Genomic DNA, 22,774 nt, shown 5'->3' on the forward strand with positions numbered 1-22,774 from the left:
CGTAAGGGCGCCGGCGCGGTCATATTAGAGTCACTAGACCTAGGTTGTCGGGCGATTTGCTGAGATTTTTTTCAGTGCCTCACGAAGAAGTGTGCTCACAGTAGAAAGCAAAACATCTAAAAAACTGTTTCTTTATTGGATTTGCGGCCATAAAAGTTGCGTAATATAACATGTAAACAAATAGAACAGCCTAATATTGTGGTAGGAGACCGTAAGATCTCGAGCTTTGACTATGGGATCATGTTGTCGGATCGCTTACCAACAGCAGTGTATGTGTGTTTACTTTGTTAACAATCGGTGGTAACCTTATGACATGAACTAAACACAACGGTCACACCAGCCTTTCAATGCGCAGCCTTTGAATAGTGTTAGATTTCTCCATGATTGTTACTCACTTGGAGAGAACTTTCCATCATGGTTAAAGGAACCCAAAGACAGGTGTTTAATGGACGTACCCAGAGACATCAGACGAAAGAATTGTCAAAAACAAGTACATGCAATGTTTGAATGATCGATTAACGCCTTATTGTCGGTGACAGGTAACACTAAAGAAAGCTACTGTTGATAAAAACGTCTAGAGGACGCAATTTCACAATTTTTCACAACAACAGCAGAGCCAAGCATTTCTCTATCTAGAGGTCCATGTTTTCGCACTTCAAACGATGTTCTGAGGTTTGCTGACTTCTAGTTCTTTTAGTAGAGGCATTACGATACTAAGTAACTCTGAACTTGCTAATGTTGTCATCTGTGCTGGTGAAAGGTTTAACGCTTACATTTCATCGTACCGTGTTGTGTGTTTGGTTACCCAATCTGGTGCTGGTAAGAAAAGCAAAGCTAGTCCGAATTGGGCTCATGTTTTTACATGGATTTAGAACAATTGGCGGGTTGCTATTTTAATATGCAAGCTCGTCATGAAATACCCCTGCTTGAACTCCTAGTTTGACAATTTGTTGAAGGCGGTGAAATGAAACCCACAGCGGCGGGTATTGTGACAGGAAGCCGACAACTTCGTATAGGACTCTGTGCCTTTTTATAGTTTACTACGCTGCTTTAATGCCACCATAGAGGTCCCATAGTGCCGTGCAACTAAGCAGTTGACGGACATATTTCCCCTGAGGACATGAAGAAGACGTTAGTTTGTTCAAGGAAGGTTGTCAAAAATGGGCAGTGTTAGGACATCGTTGATCTTAGGCATAGTTCTGTTGATCTACACGGACTTCATAGCAGGTTTTTTTAGAAGTAGTAGACGCCGATCATGCAACTGGAACTGGAACGCTTGGAGCGGCTGTAGCGCGCCCTGTGGCAACGCTGGCACCCAGACCCGCACGGCGAGCGGCTGTAACGCGCCGGGACGGCAGACTCAGGCCTGTAACCGGTTTTGTCACAACGGCGGAACCCTGCTTCCCACCTCATGTTCGTGTCCGATAGGGTTTGCTGGTACCTGCTGTGAACTGGAAGTGGGTGAGTAGTATTGCAAAGCCAAATGTTTAACCTATTGGAAGAAGTACACTTAAGAACTGTGCCAGAACACAGTTTTTCCCTTCTGGTGACGAAGGGCATAGATCAGTAACACACAACAGCTACCCGGTGTAGTCTACAGACGAAAAGAGGTAAAGCTCCTATAACGGCGAACACAACATAAGCTCATTCGCTGTACTCCGTTCGCAACAATGTCCACTGGCTTCTGCTGCCCTTCCGATGAAAAATAAATCTTAGCAGGCATGTCAAATTACAGTTCATACTTTGTTTTCTCGCCCTCTCAAACTATTCTCTCTTCGAGTCGTACGACGTTCGTATCCTCATGTACATTGTTATTGTTATTCTATAGTAATTGTTTGTACTTTTGTATGTCTATGTGACTGTGTAGAAGTCACTGCACAATTGCACATATAGCGTATTCTATGACACTCAATGACATACAACTCCATCTGTTGGTATCTGTTATATTCCTGTAATGACGATTGCTCTACAAAAGGTAAAAGGTAGGTAAGTAAAGGTAGTCCCGTAGCCTGTTTGAGGCCGTATAGACAGTGGGTTGTTATCTACTGTGTCTTGGGCACAGTGTCTCCTTTCACCGCCTTGTACTTCCCCATCCGAACGGAGTGAAGAAAGCCATGTTAATTACGACTATTAAGACTTAAGACGTTGATGAAGACTAGCATCCTGGTACATTGCGTTTAAATATTAGGTTAGCGTTATGCGATGATTGTGAATGACATTCATGTATACGCAGCTTTTTTGTCTTCTTCTGAGGAACAAGTAGTAGCCTTCAGTAGTTCTTTGCTACATACTTTTGTTCTTAGCTCAAGCAGACCGGGGAGTCCAGGAAGATTTTGTTCATTCCCGATAGCTTTCATTTTCCATCTTTTACCTCAAGGGGCTTCATTTTGTCGTTCGGCTGACATGCAGCTAAAGCTACACACACAGAAGCAGAAATGACCTACATGTGGATATCTGTTGATATTTGACCCTTCCCTATAATGACGACTGTTCTTGGTAACGGCATTCACATTCGACGTAGGCTGTCCTACGATTTTGATGTCGTAGAATATTTAACCAGGCTGTGACAGAATTAGCCGCAAACAAGGATGACAGCTGGAATTTTAGGACACACGCACGACTATACCAATAATACCCAACGTTTGTGATCACACGACGTATTTTATCGAGCCTTAACCATGCATTTGCATTTGAATTGGCACAAATCGTCGCGATTCATAGCCTGAAATTACGAAATTCTTAAAATGTTTGGAAGATTCGTGATTAGAAAATAGCAAATTTCTCTCGATAAATTTTCAATCATTGTGCATTTTTAAAATGGCAACATTGCGATTTCCAGTTAATTTATCTTCTATCTGAGTCGAGCTGAAACTGAGAGTGACAATCCGGACAAGGCCATCTTGCTTGTAAAGGTCACATGCTTCGGAAAGTCGACGCATTTTCCTAGCGCTATTTGTCACAGTCCAGTGAGATATCTGCCTCAAGCTTAAGGTGACCGGGCATACATTTTTTTAATCTCTGGACACCGCCGACAAAAAGTAAATGTTTACACTAAACAATAGTGAACTGTCTATCTGACTGACAAAGCAAGGGTATTGAGGCACGCAAACAACAAATCGTGTAGTTGTACGTGGCTTGAGGCGCCTGAAGCATATACAGTGGCATCAAGTATCGCTACTCTGCCTACCAAGCAGTTGATTGGAATTTACTTCCTTGTGGGCTGTTTTCTGTGACAAACTCGGTGGCGCAGCTGCTATAACGTAGACGGGCACTGAACAGGTCAGAATGTTCGCTCTCAGGACGTTGCTGATCTTTGGAATACTTTTTATAACCCGCACGGACACGCATAGCAGACCGTGCACCCATTACTGGAACGGTTGGAGCGCCTGTAGTGCGCCCTGCGGCAACGCTGGCACCCAGACCCGCACGGCTAGCGGCTGTGGGGCGCCTGGGCCGCAGTCCCAGGCCTGTAACAGGTTCTGTAACAACGGTGGAACCCCACTTCCCGCCTCGTGTTCGTGTCCGAAAGGGTTTGCTGGTACCTGCTGTGAACTGGAAGTGGGTGAGTGGTCTTGCAAAGCGAAATGTTTATCCCTTGGGAAGAAACGAGCAAAGAGTATATAACTTCTGTCAGCATGTTTAATGCACCGCTCCGGTTTGTGCCAAAGTCCTTGACTCCTCAACGAAGAACTTTGCCAGCGGACCGGTTTTTTTTATTTCCTTTCTAGTGATTAAGGGCATAGAACTGGAAACTATCCGACCTATAGAGTTAAATGACAATAAAACTCCTACGACGGCAAACGCTACATACTCGCATTCGCTGGAATATGCATATGTCCGCAACAATGCCCGCTGCCTCTGCTGTAAGCTTAGCAGGCAGGTCGAAAAAATAATTGTCAAGGGATTCGAACCCAGGACCTCCGGGGTCTGTGCCAAACAACCCACATGTAACCGTTGCGCCAGCACGAATCACGCCACATGACTGTTTTAGGTAATGGTAATAGTGGGACGGATATCAATGTCTTTTATCTGGCCCCCGAGCTGAACCTTTTTTCTTCTTCACAGATATAGACGAGTGCTCTGAGAACAATGGCGGATGCCAACACGACTGTGTGAACACAGAAGGAAGTTACTACTGCACCTGCAGGACTGGGTACCGACTGTCGGGGATACACAACTGTATTGGTATGTCTGCACTTTTTCTGTAGAATTACTCTTCATTATTTTCGTCAGAGTCACATTCGCTTGGAAATAACTGTAAGAAGAGGGGTATCTTTGCTTGCACCTTCATTTTGATGTTGATAGATTTGCCGAACTTGGTGTCTTTCTTGCACGGGGGCAGCACTGCATGGTATTCTACATTTGTAATGCTTCACCTCTAAGAAGGACACATTGCTTATTACTAAAGGGCACATTTTTTGTCAATGTGATGAATGGCTAGGTAAATGCCATTTTGGATTCCTGCTTCGGTCGCAAATGACGTCAGTCCACAGTACACACCCGAAGTTTGCGGTTGAGTTGCCGAGTGAAACACATTTAAAACAACCTTTAGCAAATTTCAATTTGAAAGGTACTTTTGAATAATTGCAATATCTTACGCAGATTATGACGAGTGCGAGACGAACAACGGTGGATGCCAGCAGGCCTGCATCAACACACACGGCAATTTTTCCTGTTCCTGTTTCGCCGAATACAGTTGGGACGACGACAGTGTTACTTGCAATGGTAAGAATTATACTGGAATGGATCATTAACAAATCAATAACGTGTTTAGCTGTTATTATCTTACGTTCATCTCCAAGCAGGGTAGGGATTCCGGTTGGTTTTTGACTTGTTGAGGGGTTTTTGTCGGGCTTTCTACTTTGTTATGTTTTGTCTCTATTCATAGAGAAAAAACATGACAAAGTAGAAAGCCCGACAAAAACGACTAGAAAGATATCATAAACCAGCCGGAACCCCTCCTCTGCTTGAAGAGTTATCTTACGTAGCAAATCTTTCTTATTGTTTTCAAACAGAAAAATAACACATCGATTGATACCATATTATATTCATCTTCACCATGTCCAGAACCTTTGGCTGACCAACCTCCCAAGACGCCCATACCTTTTATTGAATCTCTTTGAATGACTATAAGGCTTATTGCATAGATTGTGAGCCTCTGGGGGCAATGCACATTTATGAACACAAAACATATGCGGAAGGACTTGTTTTGACAATGAGAATCTTTTAATACAGATGTGAACGAGTGCCTTTTGCCCGCATTGCGAGACTGCCATTTCTGCACCAACACCCCTGGTTCCTACAACTGTATCTGTAGAGACGGACACAAACTGGTGGATGGAAAGGAATGCCGTGGTAAGCTTCATGTTTACTTTTCATTAAATTATTTTATATTGGATTTGGACCCTAGCAAGATAATGTGGCGTGCTTTGACGACATAAAAACCGCAGTACGTCTCACAAAAGCTCACAGTGTTCGAGATTCTAATAAATATGTGACATTTTGTTGGACTTGTTCCCTACTACACTGTAGATGAAATTGCTAAAACTACTGTTTTATTCAAGCTAAATGTTGGTGGACTCCGTAACCGACTTTTTAGGCATTCCTCTTTTTCTGAAAATATTTCTATTCATTGCATGAAAATGGTTTAGAAATCATCAATCTTAAAACCTTCATCTTATCGCAGACAATGACCTGTACCCGTACGGTGAGGAAGTTGGCAGCGGCTATCAGCACTGGCCTGACTACCACAACCACAACTGCAGGGAGCAGCTGCTGCCGATGGAGGGGTTTCGGTTCTTCGGACGCCGACACCACTATATCTACGTGAGTTGATAGAAAAGAAATACGCTACTTATCACCCTCTTTGTTATTTCGTAACAATCTACCCTTGCCTACCATCGCTCAAAATTAGAGTAAATGTTAGGACTTATTAACCTCAAACTTATATTAAAACTTATTAAAGTCAGCAAAATAAGGACCAATCAGTAAATGCCAAAGTGCTGTTATAAAGACTTGGTGGTTTCTTTGCTCCCTTTACGTTTTTTTAAATGTCCTTCTTTGTGAACTACTTTTATAGCGAGCTTGGTTCAATTAGTTAACTAAACAAATGTCTCGCTGTATGTCCTGTGTGATTTTTGCCACCCATGCCATTCTCGTGATTTTCTTGGTCTGTGCTTCATCTACTAAAGTTGAAATACTACAATGATTTTCGTTCTCTTAAACAGATCTGCGACAACGGGATTGTGTCCTTTGACCGGATTCGGCGGCCGCATTGGCCAACCAAGCTCACGGACTACCAGTGGAGGAGCAAGGCTGTAATCGCGCCATTTCTCGCGAGATCCCGTCCGTTGCACCCATATGACGTCACGTTGCACACAGGTACAAAGCTTTTCTACGAGCTCTACACGAAGAACGACGGGAATCCTCACACAGTGGCCGTACTGCTCCGAGCACGCGACGATGGCAGGTCTGCAAGAGGATTCTTTCTCCCTGGTAAGCACCTTCATCAGTTATATCGTACTCAAACGTACTAAAATTGGGGTCGTGGGGCGTAATGACAGCGCGTTAGGCTCAGAACAAGGTGGTCCCGGGTTCGAGTCCTGTCAAGTCACCGATCTTGTGCCCTTGGGACAGGCACTTTACACGACTTTCCTTACTCCACCAAGGTGTGAATGAGTACCTAACTTTGGTTAGGAAAGGTCGGACTGAAGTCAATGGTGCCGAATGGCTGCCGCCCAGACCTTACGACAATTCCACAAAACGCAAGTGTGGACCAAATATGTACCAATATGTATTATGCGCACCTGCATCAATTCAGCGATCAACAAGAAATGCTTCCAATAATGCACGGATAATTTCTGACCGATAAAAACATTATCATAATTATCACTATTACTATTATCATTATTACATAATCGATCAAAAGGGACGTGATAAAGTTGTTGAAAGACTGTTTAGATACTCTTCGGTAAATATTTCTCTTTACAAACTACTAGCTTAATGGACTGTGGTGAAATCTGAGTTTCACTGTTGCAGTCTGATCGCTTTCCTTTATCTGAAACCAACCTTTCGTACATTCTACTCGAAATTAAACGTCAACGATTTATTCTATCGATTTGCCACAGGTTACGAACCAATATGGGCGGCTGTTGTGACGTGGTCCAACGTCGTCCCTGACGGCAGTACCTGCCCTAGAGGGGACTGTCGTGTTGACAAAAGCACGCTGCCGGTAAGAGTCACAATATAGCTAGTTCTTCTTTGTATCTTACTGGGGCGTTGGTACTATATCTATGGTTACGTTAACAAGACAAAGATGGTAATCCACATCATCTAAGCCATACTTAGTTACAAGTATCTGTGTTCATACAACACGTTGATGCGCACGTTGCAGAGAAACAACTTCCAGCTGGTACTGTCGACAGACGGATCACACTCGTTTGCACACTTCATCTACCCCACCAAGAAGATTGAATGGGCCAGTCCAGGTAAATAAAACAAGCAAACATCGTAAGTACCCATTTCTTTAGGTTTTCATTTTTTCCAATTTTGAAAAATATCATTTGAATAACTTTGCAAGTTTAGAGGTAAATGTATTTGTCTCTTTATAGATGAGTTGCTGGGTCGGACGAGTCATCCAAATGCCGTGGCCGTGGCTGGATACAACGCGGGTCAGGGATGGTGGTCCAACTACGCCAGGGACATGGAGTACTCGGGCAGTATGAAGATGAAGAGGGCCTGGCTGAAATACGGAGGTAACTAACAATGATATAACGTCAAAGTTGTATCTTGAATAAAGAGTCCCCCCCCCCGCACACACACTCTCTCTTTCTATCTCGCTCTCCTTTCCTCCACTCTCCTTCTAAATATGCAGTCTCTCTCACTTTTTTTTTAAAATACAGAGAGACAGAGAGATAGAGGGAGAGATGCATGCTTCAAACTCTGTTCTCTGTAACCAATTTCAGTTTCATTCACATTTAACTCACAACGTTATTGACATGTAAGATAATCTAGACAGAAGCTTAGATGTATGACTACGAGTACCAGTGCCTTCAGATAACACATCCCTTTCTTACGTCTCTACCAGGCCATTGGAGTTACCCTCTCCAGGGCCAGAAGGACCCGTTCGTGCCCCAGCCGGCCGTGGTGCACTGTGCTGCCTGGATCAGGCGACAGGAGGAGGACGAAGGCTTTAATTGGTTCATGAGAAACATGTACAGCAGGATGCAGAGTACATACTCGTGCCCCTGCACGGCAGAGCAAGCCCTCTTTGACAACACGTAAGTTCGAACTTGCACAATGCATTGCATACTGGCAGCATGCACAGTTCTTCAGAAAACGTCCCCATTTTTAATGACAAAGCATTCGCTCATAGCTCATTGCTAATTTCTACTGACATTTTATATAAACAGGGACACATAGAGACTATGTTTGGAATCCATTGTCTAAATATCCACCTAGGCCACATTTTAGATTCAAAAAGCAGTACAGTGGCTCTACCTTTCATAGAGTACAATATATGCTCAATTTCACAGCTACAGCTACAGGGTCACAAGAAGGCGATCTTGTGCTGAGAGCAGGAGGCGAGTGACGTTCTTCTACGGTGGCAAACGGTACTCCGTCCGCCGCACGTGCTGCTACAGCCCGGCATTCTTCTGGACCCAGCGCACGAGCTGGTGGTGGCGGCGAAGGGTTGGAGGGGGAAGGCTTCTGACAGGATCGCAAGGAGGGGGTTTGATTATCGTACGGAAATATTTCAAGGATTTTTCTTTTTCATTTAGAGTAACCATATGCCAATCTTGTCCAGTCGAAGTCCTAGTCCTGTACATTTTAGCTGTTATGAACTACAAACGAACAACAAACAAGCACACAAACGAACAAACAACATTCCTTCCACTGATGGGGACCTTTTAAGAGAACCGTGTATCTTGTGTCAAGCTCCTTGGACTGAAAGGACTAAAGGAGTGCATCCGCATGAGTGTCTCTCTGCTCTACATGACAGCCCATTTGCAGTAGTTTTGTTTGATTTTATTCCTGTCAGAATGATCGCCGGAGTGACCAGGATGCATACCGCCAGTGCTGCGTTGTGGCCGGACGTGTGCGGAACGGGTGGTACTGTCACCGGTTCTCCCAGCTGCGACCCTGGTCTGCGCCCCAGTCTTGGGGGAATCCATGTCGGAACTACCCTATTCGTATAGGTGCGTATTTACACTATACAAAATACGCTGATGTTTCTGCACATGTTTTATATTATTCACCAGTCTTTGTCTAGGAGTAAGCAACCCACCACTGGGATAACATGACGTCATCCCAGCAATGAATTGTTCACTCCTTAACAAAGACTGGTTAACATTTTTTGTGTTGGAAACTACAGATAAAACTTGTTTAAGAATGCATGTACCATGTATAAAACTTGCCACCTCCATCATTATGATGACCTAAAATACGGCGGCTTGACAGCTGAATTGCGTTTTTACAAATACATCATCTTAGGCCACAAACAAAAGTATATTGATGTGTTTCCAGACTGGATCCGTAGGCGCAGAGTCCGTCAGCGCAGGATCCGTCGGCGGACCCGTGCTCGCGGAGACCCTCACATCACCACACTGGACGGCCTGCAGTACACCTTCAACGCGCTGGGGGAGTTCGTCCTACTGGATATGGAAGATGGAGAGTACCAGGTGCAGGGGAGGACTTGCTTAGCTAAAGGTAAGATCATCTTTTTATTTCTTTAACCATTGTGACCGTGTCATTTCGCTTCTTTTCTGTGGCGCCCTGATTAACATACATCACATATAACAATTAAAGACAAGTGTTTAAACGTGCAAAATTGACAAATTATCCTATACGCTTGAATGTATGTACTGTAAATGCGGAAATGTTCGTGGTTTTCGCGGTGAACTTTCAGCGCGATTTTGAAACCAACGCAAAACTTCTTGCCCACCTATGGCTGTAGCGCTACTATCGTTTCAAACGCGAAATTAAGACCACCGCGAATACTCCATTTTCGCCCTAGCACGAAATAAAAACCACGCGAACTGTCTGTGGCACCTCTCTGACTGCACCTTCGATATTCTAGTTTAATCTCTGGCATATGTATAGACCGAATTAACATGCGGCTAGTGCGGGGTAGATACCGAAAGATGGACACACGGTAAAATGATAATAAAATGTCAAATTCATGGAGCAACATATGATCTTTCTCATTTGTCGTTCACAGGAAGCAGCCAAGCAACTGTATTCTGTTCCATCGTCGCTGCCCAGAGGAACCACACCAGCATCCAAGTCAATCTGAACGGTGAATCTGACCTGGAACTCTACGTCAACAACTCTCTTCCGAACTTGACCTTGTTCAAAGATGAGGATTTTGAGTTAGAGGTTGACCAAAGCGCGTTGGTGACGCAGCCGACTAACAACTCGATGCTTTTGGTGTTCTTCAGCGGGATCACTGTAAAAGTCACTGCCAAAAAGGTAAGGCATCACATGATTTACATCGGTAATGCTCATCTTGTAGAAAGTCTATTCACCAAAGGCTATGCTACCTTTTTCGACGTAGCTTTATAAGATTGCTACGTGAAGAGTGTCATTAGGTTGGTACGTCATTTACGGGTATCGTCATTTAATCAGAACAATATTCAATTTCCTCATAGCCAAGTTCATTGAATCCCAACGGAAGCAACTAAATGCAGCTGAAAGAGTTGTGAGGCAATTGACTGTGTGATAAAGCAAATAATATGAAGTGCTCTTTTACTCAAAGAATGGACTTCTCGACATTTTTGACCAAATCACTTATTTATTTATCTGAACAAAACGTTGTGAACACGTCCTTTCTGCTAAGGTGTGACGTCATCACTGCTTATATTGGTCAAAGTTTGTCAGAAGTCAGTATCGCCCACCGTCCCGGTTTGCTTCTTTATTTGATTTTTAAAATAAATTTTCATGCTAATGCGATGAAGCAACTTTACTCCTAAATCATAATTTTCCCTTCTACAGGCGATGCTGTTCATTGAGTTCTCCGCACCTTTGGAGTACTTGAACAAGACGCGGGGTCTCCTGGGAAGGTGGGACGGTGACACGTCAAACGACTTTGAATTCTTCAACGGAACCTTCCTTCCTTCGAACGCGTCAGAGCGACAGATCTTCGAGATGGGGAGCTCATGTGAGTGTACAGCAGAATGAATTACTTTCTTCTACTACAGAAATGCATGTAAAAACTACATATTTCAACAGATTACCAAAGATAATTAATCATCAAAAACATTGTCCAGTGAATAGTTTCACCAGATTGGTAGGTCATAGGAAAAAAATGGTCTCGGAGCAAAACTGGTCAACATTTCTGCAATTGTAGGGCCTGAATGAAACTTCATTGAGAGACCAAGAACGCTAACTAGTATCCATCAAATAATTTTTTTTATCAACATTACAGGGCAGGTGACTGATGACGATGGTCCAAAGAAGTCCATCTTCCACTACAACGTCGGTGAAACCTCAAGCAACTTTACGTCGGCCAGTTTCGTTCCAAAGTTTACGGACGAAGTGACGTTCAGCTCCCCGGAACTGGAGAGGGAGGCGCGCGAGGTCTGCGGAAACGACACGGCATGCCTATTCGACGTTGCCGAGATTGGAGACATCGACGTCGGGAGGGTAGAGGTGGAGGATGAGCAGAATTTCGAAAACGAAGTGAACGCGCAAAGTAAGAATGCATTTTATCTTGCAACATCTTCTGACATGTAACATCTCCCCCAGGTAGGCGTTACAGTCTGTCAATCGAGTGCATAGTCGTTTCGTTTCCTGTCTATCTACTGTATATATATAGCATGTCAGGTCTAGTAGCGTGAGTAGTCGAATGGTTAGCGACTTTGGACCAATCGGTTGGAAAAGTCGAATTCCAGCTGTTGTCTGCGATAGAAAGAGTCGTCGTCCACTGTTTAGTGTACTTGTCCAAAAGAGCTCGGGAAATTTCCCTGTTCAATGAACTTGTAAATGTTGTACATAGCGTCTGTCTTTTCTGTCACGACAAGGAGAAGATTCATTCAGTACAACGGATTCGAGATTACTATCAGTATCTATCAGTCTACTACATTTCACCAATTTTTCCTCTATTTTAGTAAGACTGCAAAGATTAATTCACAACATTGATTTGTATTGTTTTTCAGACACGTTCCCACCCGAACTAACTGGACCTGAGGCTGTGTATGCAAACCTAGGAGAGGTTGTTGAGATACAAATCAACGCCTCGGATCCGGCCGGCCTCGATGTGACGTTTGACATTGGCGATGACGCGCCACCGGAAGTCTCTGTATTCGTCAACGGAACTGACGTCACCCTTTTGTGGAATGTGACATCCGACGCGATCTTCAATCTTCAGGTTTGTAGAGATAGAACGATTCTCATAAGTTTGTTCTTGAATAGCGGGTCCTATCTTGATGTTGTTGATTGTTTTCGGAGATAAATAGTTGAGCCTGAACATTTCCTGACTTCATGTAGCAGTAGTACTTCACTGTTTTCTGCTTCTGTAGTGGTCTGGACACTCTGCAGCTGCAATCAGTCTGTCTTCAATTCTCTTAACTGCATCGCTGACGTCGTGCAAGGCCATCTAAACGCTGTGAGACGTTGAGTTACGGACAAATAACGTTCGTTGGTTTATTTTTCACAGCTTGTGGCAACAAACACGGAGAACAGTTCAGCCGAGTACTGGCCCGTCGTGTACATGTGCTCCTGTAGGAACAACGGATCCTGCAACACAACCAGCGGCATGGACCCCTCACTCGTCAGTGACGACGAAAAGTAAGACAATATGTCATCTCTATCTTGTTCTCTTAAACGAAAAAGCAACATTATCGTCAGGTGTGCTTTTACTGAATAGAGTGAATAGAGGGCTAGAGGTCACCAAGGCCAACTGAAGGTCTTGTGCCTAAATTTGACCATCTTAAAGAGAGAGAGACAGAGATATGTCTACAGCCGGCATGCACTTGATGCCCGCGCCTAATTGATTGATTGCTTGTTCATGTTGTTCAACTTTGTTCTTCCATTATCGACACCGAAAGAAATTCATATTTCCTCACAATGTCTGTTCTCTGGTCTTTCCTTTCCTATAGGTTTGTCATACTGGACTGTACCTGCCAAGATGGTTTTACAGGTGATGAGTGTGAAGCTGACCTTGACGCCTGCGCGGCGAACTTTGACCCTTGCTTTCCCGGAGTGAACTGCACTGACCTGTCACCACCAGCAGACGTAGACGGGTACGAGTGTGGGGAGTGTCCTGCGGGATATCAAGGCAACGGAACAGTGTGTCAAGGTGCGGTGAGATTGATTATAGTTGTTGCAGTGTTTCCTTATCTGAAAAGCTTCCTCCTAATACTATACGAATCTTCATTGCATATCTACATTCTTCTATGTCTATCTTGATGTAACGACTTTTCATAATTTTTCATAACTTTTATATGATATTGTAATAGATAGCATGGACAGTAACAGTTTATTTTTTTAATTCTGATACATTTTAGATATTGACGAATGTGAGACAGAGGAAGGTCTTCAGTGTCAGCATACCTGCACAAACAACATCGGGAACTTTAGCTGTGACTGCCATCCCGGGTACCATATTTCGGACAATGGCCTCACATGCTCTGGTACGGTTAACACCTCACTTAGCCAGTTTTGTTCATATGCCATCCATTAATATCGTCCATAAACCTTTAGCCCACTGAAGTAGCCATTTGGTACCCTATTCCTTTTTTGTTACAGAGTTAGGCAGCATGAAGAAGGTTAAGACATGGATTTCCACTCATGAGTATCTAAACATATTCAGTGCTCAATGAAATCAACACTATGACCATTCTTTTGCAAAAACGTTGACAATGAAATAAGAGCAACTTAAGTCTTTTATAATACAGTGCTAAACTTTCTTCCGACATAAGGTATTCACGGATCTCTGTCTTTGCTTGTTCGTTTTTATATTGTAATCAAAAACTTCTGATACCTTTTACATCACGTCCAGACATCGACGAATGTTCGCTGCCGAACAACTGCAGCCAGGGATGTAATAACACAGACGGGTCCTACAACTGTTTCTGCCGGGACGGATTCAGGCTGGAGGCAGACGGGAGATCCTGTCAACGTAAGTTAACGCATCAACTACGTACATACAACTTTAACCAACCTCTGATAAAACAGTGAGGAATACCTCATTAGTAGCTTGTAAGTGGTGTAAAAAGATGTTTGAACAACGCCGATGATTGCTTATTGTTTCGGGGCTGACTTACTGCTGCGTCAGCAAACTCTGCTTTAAATCTGCATGGCCTACACAAACATTCGTTCTTCCTGATAATAAAAGACCCAGTAACGTTTCAGCAGTTGATGCTTGGCAAAGAGTCCACAATACCAAGATCTTCGAATTCAACGTTTACATGACTACTATAAAACACTGCACTAAGCCATATTTATGATTTTCAGCGACGTGGCTATGATATCATGAGGTTCCAATGACCAGATGACGTATCTCTGCCAATGTTTGGCAAACACAGTGATAGTTACGTTTTTCTTTTTCCAGCTGAGAATCCCTGTGAGGCCGGGAACGACCCAGGCTGTGACACTGAGACAGGCTGGTGCACAGTTAACGTGACGGGAGGGGCGCTGTGCGTGTGTGAGAAGGGGTACAGGCTGGCAGCCGATGGAGTAACATGTCAAGGTTAGATCATCTGTGGATAATGACATAATTGTAACAGCACAATGTGCTAAGTGAATAGACAACGAGAATCACGATACTTTCATTTCACTCTATACATATTTGGTTGGAATTGGGAATAAGTTATGTTATAAAGTTGGTGGCTTATTATATGTACGTATTAAAGAATTCAGTACTTAGATCCTTGATTCCCTGGATCAAACTGCACTGACCTCCCAGTAGATGTAGATGGGCACGAGTCACGGTGGAGATCTTTCCAAATACTAGTAACACCATCAGCCACATATCATGATAATATCCGTTCTTTAATCCCTTGTAAAATTTCAGATAATGACGAATGTGAAACTGGAAATAGTCACTGTGACCAACTCTGCAACAACACGGCCGGATCCTACACCTGCCACTGTCGGGAAGGTTATGAGTTGACAGATGATCCTGTACAACCATGCAAAGGTACAAAAGCAAGAATGGCATAATTCTTATTTGATTTCAATTCATAAATGAAATGAAATGATATCGCCTTGAAATATGTGTAATTACATAAGAATACATAGGTAGATTGTTGTAGACTCCGAGCAGATGGTAGGGGAAGGTGTAGGCACAGTGGTGGCCGCGATTTTTTTCGTCTCTCCGGAGGGAGGCAAAGACATCGCGGCCACAATACCAGCCCCCAGACACTACCTCTGCCTGAAGAATTTGTTTTTCTTGTCTGATAAAGCTACTCTTGTTCTCCAGATATTGACGAGTGCTACGAAGGAACAGACAACTGCACCGTGAACGAGATCTGTGTCAACATCTACGGCTCACATTACTGCGCATGCGCTCCGGGAACCACCTTTCTGAATGGTCTCTGCGTGTCAGGTATGTTCTTTGATTGGTATATCTCTTTCATGTTTATCTTTTCAAAACAGTCTATTGATGGCCTGTAGCTTCTGTACTCAGTTAAGCAATTCATCATTATCACAGCAAACAGTTCTAATTGCAGAAGAGAAACTAAACGTTTTTGTTCTCTCATGGCAGAGATTCCTGCGATGACAACTCCTGCCACGTCAACCGAACCTCCACCAGACGTAACAAAGTCTGTGGAGGCCAACCCGAGTGGACACACGATGTCACCGGTAACTGCAGCAAGCACCGAGAGCTCAGCCGTCTCCGAGCCAACTAATGTCACAACCGTCGTCATCATCAGCGTCCTCTCTGCTGCCGCCGTTCTGGTTGTTCTGACTTTGATGTACTGGCGCATCAGGTAAGGAAGATTGTAGTTCTAAACATAAAGATAAGGAAATTATTACCCTAGCTGCCCGGTTATGTAGGATTTGCAGTAGGCAGTTTACTAAACATCGCCTAGGTAAACCATTTGATTTCATTCCATTGCACTTGTTTATCCTAGAGCTTTGTATAGACAGCTTTATTGACTGTTTAGTCAGCTTCTAGGGCTATACTGTTGGGATGGGAAATGCAATATACTGTTGGGATAGGAAATGCAATATTACCACTCTCACTCTACGTATATATAAATGAATTCATTTCTGACATCTTTTGTTCTTAATGATCTTAATTCATCATACATTTGTAGCCTTGGACTTTGCTTAAGCTTATATAGCTCTTTTTTTGGTCTGTTTTCTCACGACTAGACAGGAAATACCATGTTACTTTTTTTTTACCTATCAAATAGAATTGATTTCTGACGTCTTTTATTTCTATACATACTAGTAGCGTGCGAGTGAAGGTGGCGGACCTACAAGACAACAGCCGTGGCGACAAAGATGCCCCTGTGCTTGAGAAGTTCCCCATGTCTGAGTCAACTCAGAAGCCGAAAAGTGATATGTTCGTTTGTAAATAAGTGCCTTATTGTTTGTGTCTTATGACGGTGATCAAACGTTATCTGTATATACTTATGTTTTTCCTTCCTTGATTGTATTTTTTTATTGTATTTCTACATGCTTGTGCGCAGGGATATCTGAAAAGCAGATCCGTAGATCTGAGATGTACTCTGGTTTAATGAATGAATTGAAAATTGAAACGGTAATATCAACTAAGACAAGTACAGCCAGATGAATCCCTCTAATACCACAGAATAGGTCCTAAGGGTGACGTTGGCTTACAAAGCTTGCATTAAAATGTGCGTTCAAGTATAGTTACATATATTATTGAATATGTGGTGAACATTTTAACTGACATATAATGCATAATAGCTTCATGGCCTGGATGTGAAGTGTACATGGTCGAGCTAAGATATCTTTAGATACACGGGTGTACTTGATTTCGAATAACACATTGAGCCAAATATATACCCAAGTCCATTTTTATGTAAACGTATGTGATTTGCATAGATTTGATTACAGATTGTACTAGAAATTGAGTTAATCAAATCTAATTTATTTTGTAGTAGATACTTGTATTAACTTACAATCAAATGATTAGCATCTGCAAATGTTGAGAAGTACTGCTAATCTTTTCAATCATTGTAAAGAAAGTTGATTTCGCGACACGTTTGTCTATTGAGTGGAGTGCATGAAAAGGAAAAGCTCGAGCTCGGAGTGCATCGATATTAAACACTGCAAGAGATCTTTTACGTCTCATTTTCTACACATCCTGTCGGTGTAGTGCATTCCGCATGTTTGAAATCACCGGTCTGCCAACGATGTACACTATAATTAATTCATTATACCACAAATGGCAGAGTTCTTGCCGGTATTAGCTGATCCGTGTTACATGATAGCAGAGATTACATTACAAACCCATCGCACAAGAAGGCAAACAAACCAAACGTCCCTAACTCCACATGTATCATTCCAGTTGACATTTACGGGATTTTATTAGAATTGCAACGGTGACACGTGGGACACAGTCAGCTATTGCTGATGTCGTGACCCACACACATAATGTACTCGTTTTTATACAATTGGGTAAAGTGGTGAAAGTCGTGTAAAGTGCCTTTTCCCAAGGGCACAAGGTCGGTGGTGTCAGGGGATTTGAATAGGTTCTGAGTCGAAAATCCTGCCGTTACGCCACACGACCCCACGGTGACATGATGTTTGCAGTTACATGTAACATGATGATGTTTGCCTTGTGTCACTCGATCAGAGACTATACAACCCCTTGGCAGAAAACTATCAGATGTCTCCTGGTGTAATGTTGATTCAGCCCTGGTACCGACAAATGTGAACTCAAACACCTTTCCGTCTAACAGTGATATACGTCAAACTTTGACTTCCTTAGGATGAACAATTAGGGTGATAACTCCTTACTTTTGAGCAAGTAATAAATTGTGTTATTATCTACCTTACCTCCTCGTTGAATAGTAAGTTCTCCCTTCTCTGCTATGTGACAACGAATGACGCATTATTGTTTAGGAAAGAAACCCAATGGCCGATGTCCACTCACCTCCTACAACGCTTTGGAAAGCCTATAACTTATGCAATTGATTCACACACTGTTTAGCTAATATGGTACATCTAAAGGGATTAACAGGTAGCTGTTGTGACAGTCGTGACCAATTTAGCTCACATCCAATTAGGCCGTACGATGTCAACAACACACCATGCTTACAAGTGCGTCAAGCGTGGTATGATGAATAGCTGATTCCATTGCTTTCTTCGGGCACCAATGTAGTTCAGCTGTCTCACGGTTTCTACACATGGTTGAACATCTCCGTAAAGATCAACATTCGACACAAAGCATCGACACAAAGCATCGGCCACCGTTGCCTTATACAATTACCTTGTCGTACAACAAGTTGCGACGTTGCGCAGGAGAGGAGGAAGTATAACGTCCTGCGCATTGCTGAGTAACGGATTTTCAGTCAGATTTTCGAAGAATGTCATGTAGAATGATGGCAACCCCTTTCTTCGTATCACTACTCAACGGCCTCTTCTACGCATGCTGCGCGTGGAGCTGTGGGCAGGTTGGTGCAACACTAACGGGGTAGGTTTTAGCCTCCGTTGCAGGCTTCCCCATGGCTATCTTTCAACTTATCGGGCCCAGGTTTTTTGGCTAGGGGCAGAATATTTGCTTGAGGCCTCGTATCTGGTTGGGATCCTGTAACCGATGTAACAGTGGTTACAGGATCCCAAGCATATACGAGGCCTCAAGCAAATATTCTGCCCCTAGCCAAAAAACCTGGGCCCGATAAGTTGAAAAATCGCCGTGGGTAAGCCTGCAACGGAGGCTTGTAAGCTTATCGTTTTTCATGAACACAATGTATCAAGACTCGTTCACCTAGATATTTCAGATTAACATGCTTAAGGCCAACTGCATTCTCTCAAAATATTTATCAGCACCTAATCATAAGTTCATATTTACGGGCATAATGGTTGTTGGAAAGTGGTCCATCTATGAATATACTATGTAGTATTACATTGGATAAAGTCCGAGGTAAATGCCTTCCCGAGGAACAAACTTATCTATTTCCTTTTGGTACATGGCACCACCAAAGAATGAACACATAACCTTCTTGCGTAATTTTTTGTTTGTCAGTGTGTTCAAGCAAAGAGGCATCATGTTAAGTCTTAAACTCTTCAGTCCAACTACAGTTGTAGGAACAGCTCGTCTAGAATACGTGCAAGCCAAATTATAGAGGCCTATCCAACTACTTACTAGCATTCAAAAGTGACACGTTTCCGTTTATCAAACGCTCTTCTACGTACAAGAACAATGATAGTTGATGTTTGCGCCTTGTATCAGAAGTGATACTCCTGTTTTCAAAAGGCTTAGAATCATCAATGATTTGATGTAATATGAATAGAGCATAATTGGTTGCCTAGCCGTTCTAGCAGAATCTCCCACACGTAACCAAACAGAAGAATCGTAGAAACATCAAGTCTCAACTTTCTGACATAAGTATCGCACAAATAAACGAAGGATAAAGAGATAACAACTATTTTGGGAAGGTATTAAAATGTGGGCATTCCCACATTGCAGTTGGTATATACGGCTAGGTCAGGCACGACGACACAATGTACGGGTATCAGGTGAACGTTTGGGTGACCGAAATGACCCTTAATCATTCGTCACCGTCTGCCGTATGGCTGGAACGTGGCTTTTGTGACGGTTTTGCGGGCTTTTTTTGTTCTCACGTCAAATATATACTGTGACAGCAAATAATGAAACGGGACACTTGGACCACAATTAGCGCGGAAAGTAAAGCGCTACTTCGTTATACAACATAAATCATTGAAGAAGGGGGGGGGATACTGGTAACAGAGATTGCATACATTGCAGACATATACTTGGTATTATCGTCTTCTACGACAATCATCCATGTGATGAAAAGTTCTATAAAACGATCAATCATAAGATTACTTTATAATACAGTGCTAAACTTTCTTCCAACACTTAGATATTAACGGGTCAAATTTTCGACGACCACTGTCACCTTCTTCATGATCTTGACTCACACAAAATGAGATTTCCTCCTTGGTGACCAGCGTTGTCGATTGTCCACCGATGGCTTAAAACTACTTTAGACATTTTGCAGTATTTCAGAAGGAAACGTTGCTCTTAATAAGACGACAACTCAGAGTTCAACATTGTCTGGACGTCAATCATCTTGGGGACCCCAAAAGGCCGTGGACGGTGGCACAGGGACTAATGGCAGCAACTCTGAATGCACTCGCACGAGCACTGAATATCAGCCATGGTGGGAGGTGGACCTGGCAGGTACCTACACAGTCACCCGGGTCAGCGTCCTGAACAGGGGGGACTGCTGCGGTAAGTTGTTGATGTATATGTGTATATGCACATGCACGAGCACGGCGGAAACGAATAGACCAGTCCACAACAGGCGCTGCCTTCCTCAACTGAAGATGGTATAAAGGTATAAATGTAAGATATACGTGTGTTTAAAACAATATATGCACATGTAAATTATAAAAATTGTCATGTATGTAAGCATATCTCTACATCCTTTATTACCACATTACGTCATCAAATGTTGACGCGATACGTTTATCCATACTTGATTGTGTCCAAAAGTACATTGAAGTGTCCATGAACTTGGTGTCCCAGACTGTCATACCGTTGATTATTAGTATATCGTGGTTACATAAAAATGTGTTCCGTGCACCAAGTTTTGTTATATGTTGAAATGGTAAAAAGTGACTTCCCTTGTTATCACAAGACACAAAGTAATCACTTTTGCAGCGCTAAGATTTACATTTGATGGCTTTACAGAGGCACGACTTAAAGACTTTGGTGTGACGGTTGGCCCGAACGAGAACTTCACACGGAACGACCAGTGTGGAGAGACCTACACGGACACTCCAACACTTGGCCAGACGATCGTGGTGCACTGCGATCCGCCGATATCCGGCCGCTATGTGTCTATACAGATAGTGGGGAGGAGAGATGTATTGTCGCTATGCGAAGTGGAGGTCTATGGCACAGGTATAAAGGTGTAAAGGCTTGAGTAATACCCCCATTCCACTTGGACGGCGCTCTCACCGCGCTCTCACGGCGACCTCATTTTGGCCCGATCGCCGTGAGAGCGCCGACAGCGCCGTGAGAGCACCGACAGCGCGGCGAGAGCGCCATGCGCGCCGTCACCTCGGCGATGGTTTTGAACATGCTCAAAACTTTCGCCGTGAGAGCGCCGAGGATGGCGATCAAAAAACGAGCGCCGAGAGAGCGCCGAGAGAGCGCGGAGCGAGCGCGGTGAGCGCCGTGAGAGCGCGGTGAGCGCCGTGAGAGCGCCCAAGGTGGGATCAAAGGGCCGCAGCGAGCGCTCAAGGATCGCAGCGAGCGCTCTATGAGGATTAAATGGTCTTAACTGTAGTTCAAACAAATTTCATTCTTGAAGTGGTGTATCTTGAATTTCTGGGAATTTTGTGGTCGAATCATAGTTTTGCTCGTGGGTAATGCAAATTGACGAATAACTACAAGTACTTGCTTCCATTCAAATCAAATTCCCTCCAAGTTTTATTGTCAGTGGTTCAAAATGTGTTTCAAAATTCTGTGATTTACGTTTCTATTATAACGTAGAATGATAAAATATATTTATTGCAAACAGTTTACATGACAGACAACACAGAAAAAACAAGTTGAACATACATATATTACTTAAGACACACACTGAGCGACCGTGCAGAGACTAAAATTAAATCTGTTTTCCCCTTGATTTTATCATTCAAATATAATGCAAGAGGTAAAGGTATGACTGAGAAGACAACAAAGCACACAAAATGTAACAAATATTCGTTCTTTATCTCTGGAATTCGTTGAGTGATCTGTAAAATCTTTAAAAAGTTGCTGACATTTGACATTTTGGTCGCGCTGAGAGCGCGCAAGGGTCGCCGTAGAGATTCCACTTGAGCACGTTTTCCAGGAGTTCGGCGCTCTCACGGCGCTCTGGGCCATTTTAGGTCGCCGTGAGAGCGCGGTGAGAGCGCCGTCCAAGTGGAATGGGGGTCTAAGTAAGGGGTTAGCAGAAAGAACCTTTAGCACTCCCGAAACTGTTTTGCGTTGATTAAAGCTGCGAAGCGTTTGAAAAAAAGTTGACTAACAAACATGAAGCAAATAGAAACAAGAGCCCACAGTAGTGATGCCATTTGCTTGTACTTGTCACACGAGCTTGAATATACCCTTTCTTCTTCCTGTCCAGACATTTGGTATGAAGGTTTATCTAAGGTACCATTTCCAATACAACATTGTGATACGGAAATACAATACCCAATATACCTTCCATGGAGGCCTAGATCAATGATATGAGTGTGGAATGTACTTTGAAGTCAAAAAGATGTGATTTAGGCTTGGGCGCCATAGCAGCTTGTTTTGGAACTGCAGGGACATTTTTGTTACAATTTTTAAGAGAATAACTAAAAAACACGACGGGATCCTGCGATTGCGACAGGAGAGTAGCTAAAATACAAGTGTACACAAGTTAATGCACTTGGTGTGGTGTTTCCGATAATAGGACTTGAATACATGTATGATGTAACATGTGGTTTATGGCAGGCTGAATATTAACAGATACGAGATATGCAAATAAGACCTCATTTACATAATGAATGCGAAATTTCTGTTAATCTTTAATGGCAAATGATCAGAATTTTATACTTTGTACATGTTTAAGTTACTCAAAGTGAACAT

At 43.1% G+C, this 22,774-nt stretch overlaps 1 protein-coding gene across 1 annotated transcript in view; it reads left to right on the forward strand.

Moving 5' to 3' along the window:
* The first annotated feature begins 3,026 nt into the window (after positions 1-3,026).
* Positions 3,027-22,774, forward strand: part of LOC136447874 (mucin-like protein) — a 29,569-nt gene continuing 9,821 nt past the window's right edge. The window contains exons 1-25 of the mRNA XM_066447336.1: positions 3,027-3,562; positions 4,066-4,185; positions 4,603-4,725; positions 5,236-5,355; positions 5,687-5,826; positions 6,228-6,495; positions 7,128-7,231; positions 7,394-7,487; positions 7,611-7,754; positions 8,087-8,279; positions 8,535-8,742; positions 9,041-9,197; positions 9,526-9,708; positions 10,220-10,470; positions 10,993-11,158; positions 11,426-11,692; positions 12,156-12,367; positions 12,656-12,786; positions 13,098-13,297; positions 13,506-13,631; positions 14,000-14,119; positions 14,552-14,689; positions 15,014-15,139; positions 15,422-15,547; positions 15,707-15,932. Of these exons, the coding sequence (XP_066303433.1) occupies positions 3,286-3,562; positions 4,066-4,185; positions 4,603-4,725; positions 5,236-5,355; positions 5,687-5,826; positions 6,228-6,495; positions 7,128-7,231; positions 7,394-7,487; positions 7,611-7,754; positions 8,087-8,279; positions 8,535-8,742; positions 9,041-9,197; positions 9,526-9,708; positions 10,220-10,470; positions 10,993-11,158; positions 11,426-11,692; positions 12,156-12,367; positions 12,656-12,786; positions 13,098-13,297; positions 13,506-13,631; positions 14,000-14,119; positions 14,552-14,689; positions 15,014-15,139; positions 15,422-15,547; positions 15,707-15,932 (4,220 nt within the window). The 5' untranslated portion in view covers positions 3,027-3,285. The remainder of the gene's footprint in view (positions 3,563-4,065; positions 4,186-4,602; positions 4,726-5,235; positions 5,356-5,686; positions 5,827-6,227; positions 6,496-7,127; positions 7,232-7,393; positions 7,488-7,610; positions 7,755-8,086; positions 8,280-8,534; positions 8,743-9,040; positions 9,198-9,525; positions 9,709-10,219; positions 10,471-10,992; positions 11,159-11,425; positions 11,693-12,155; positions 12,368-12,655; positions 12,787-13,097; positions 13,298-13,505; positions 13,632-13,999; positions 14,120-14,551; positions 14,690-15,013; positions 15,140-15,421; positions 15,548-15,706; positions 15,933-22,774) is intronic.

This window comes from Branchiostoma lanceolatum, chromosome 1 (assembly GCF_035083965.1).
Source record: "Branchiostoma lanceolatum isolate klBraLanc5 chromosome 1, klBraLanc5.hap2, whole genome shotgun sequence".
NCBI lineage: Eukaryota > Metazoa > Chordata > Leptocardii > Amphioxiformes > Branchiostomatidae > Branchiostoma > Branchiostoma lanceolatum.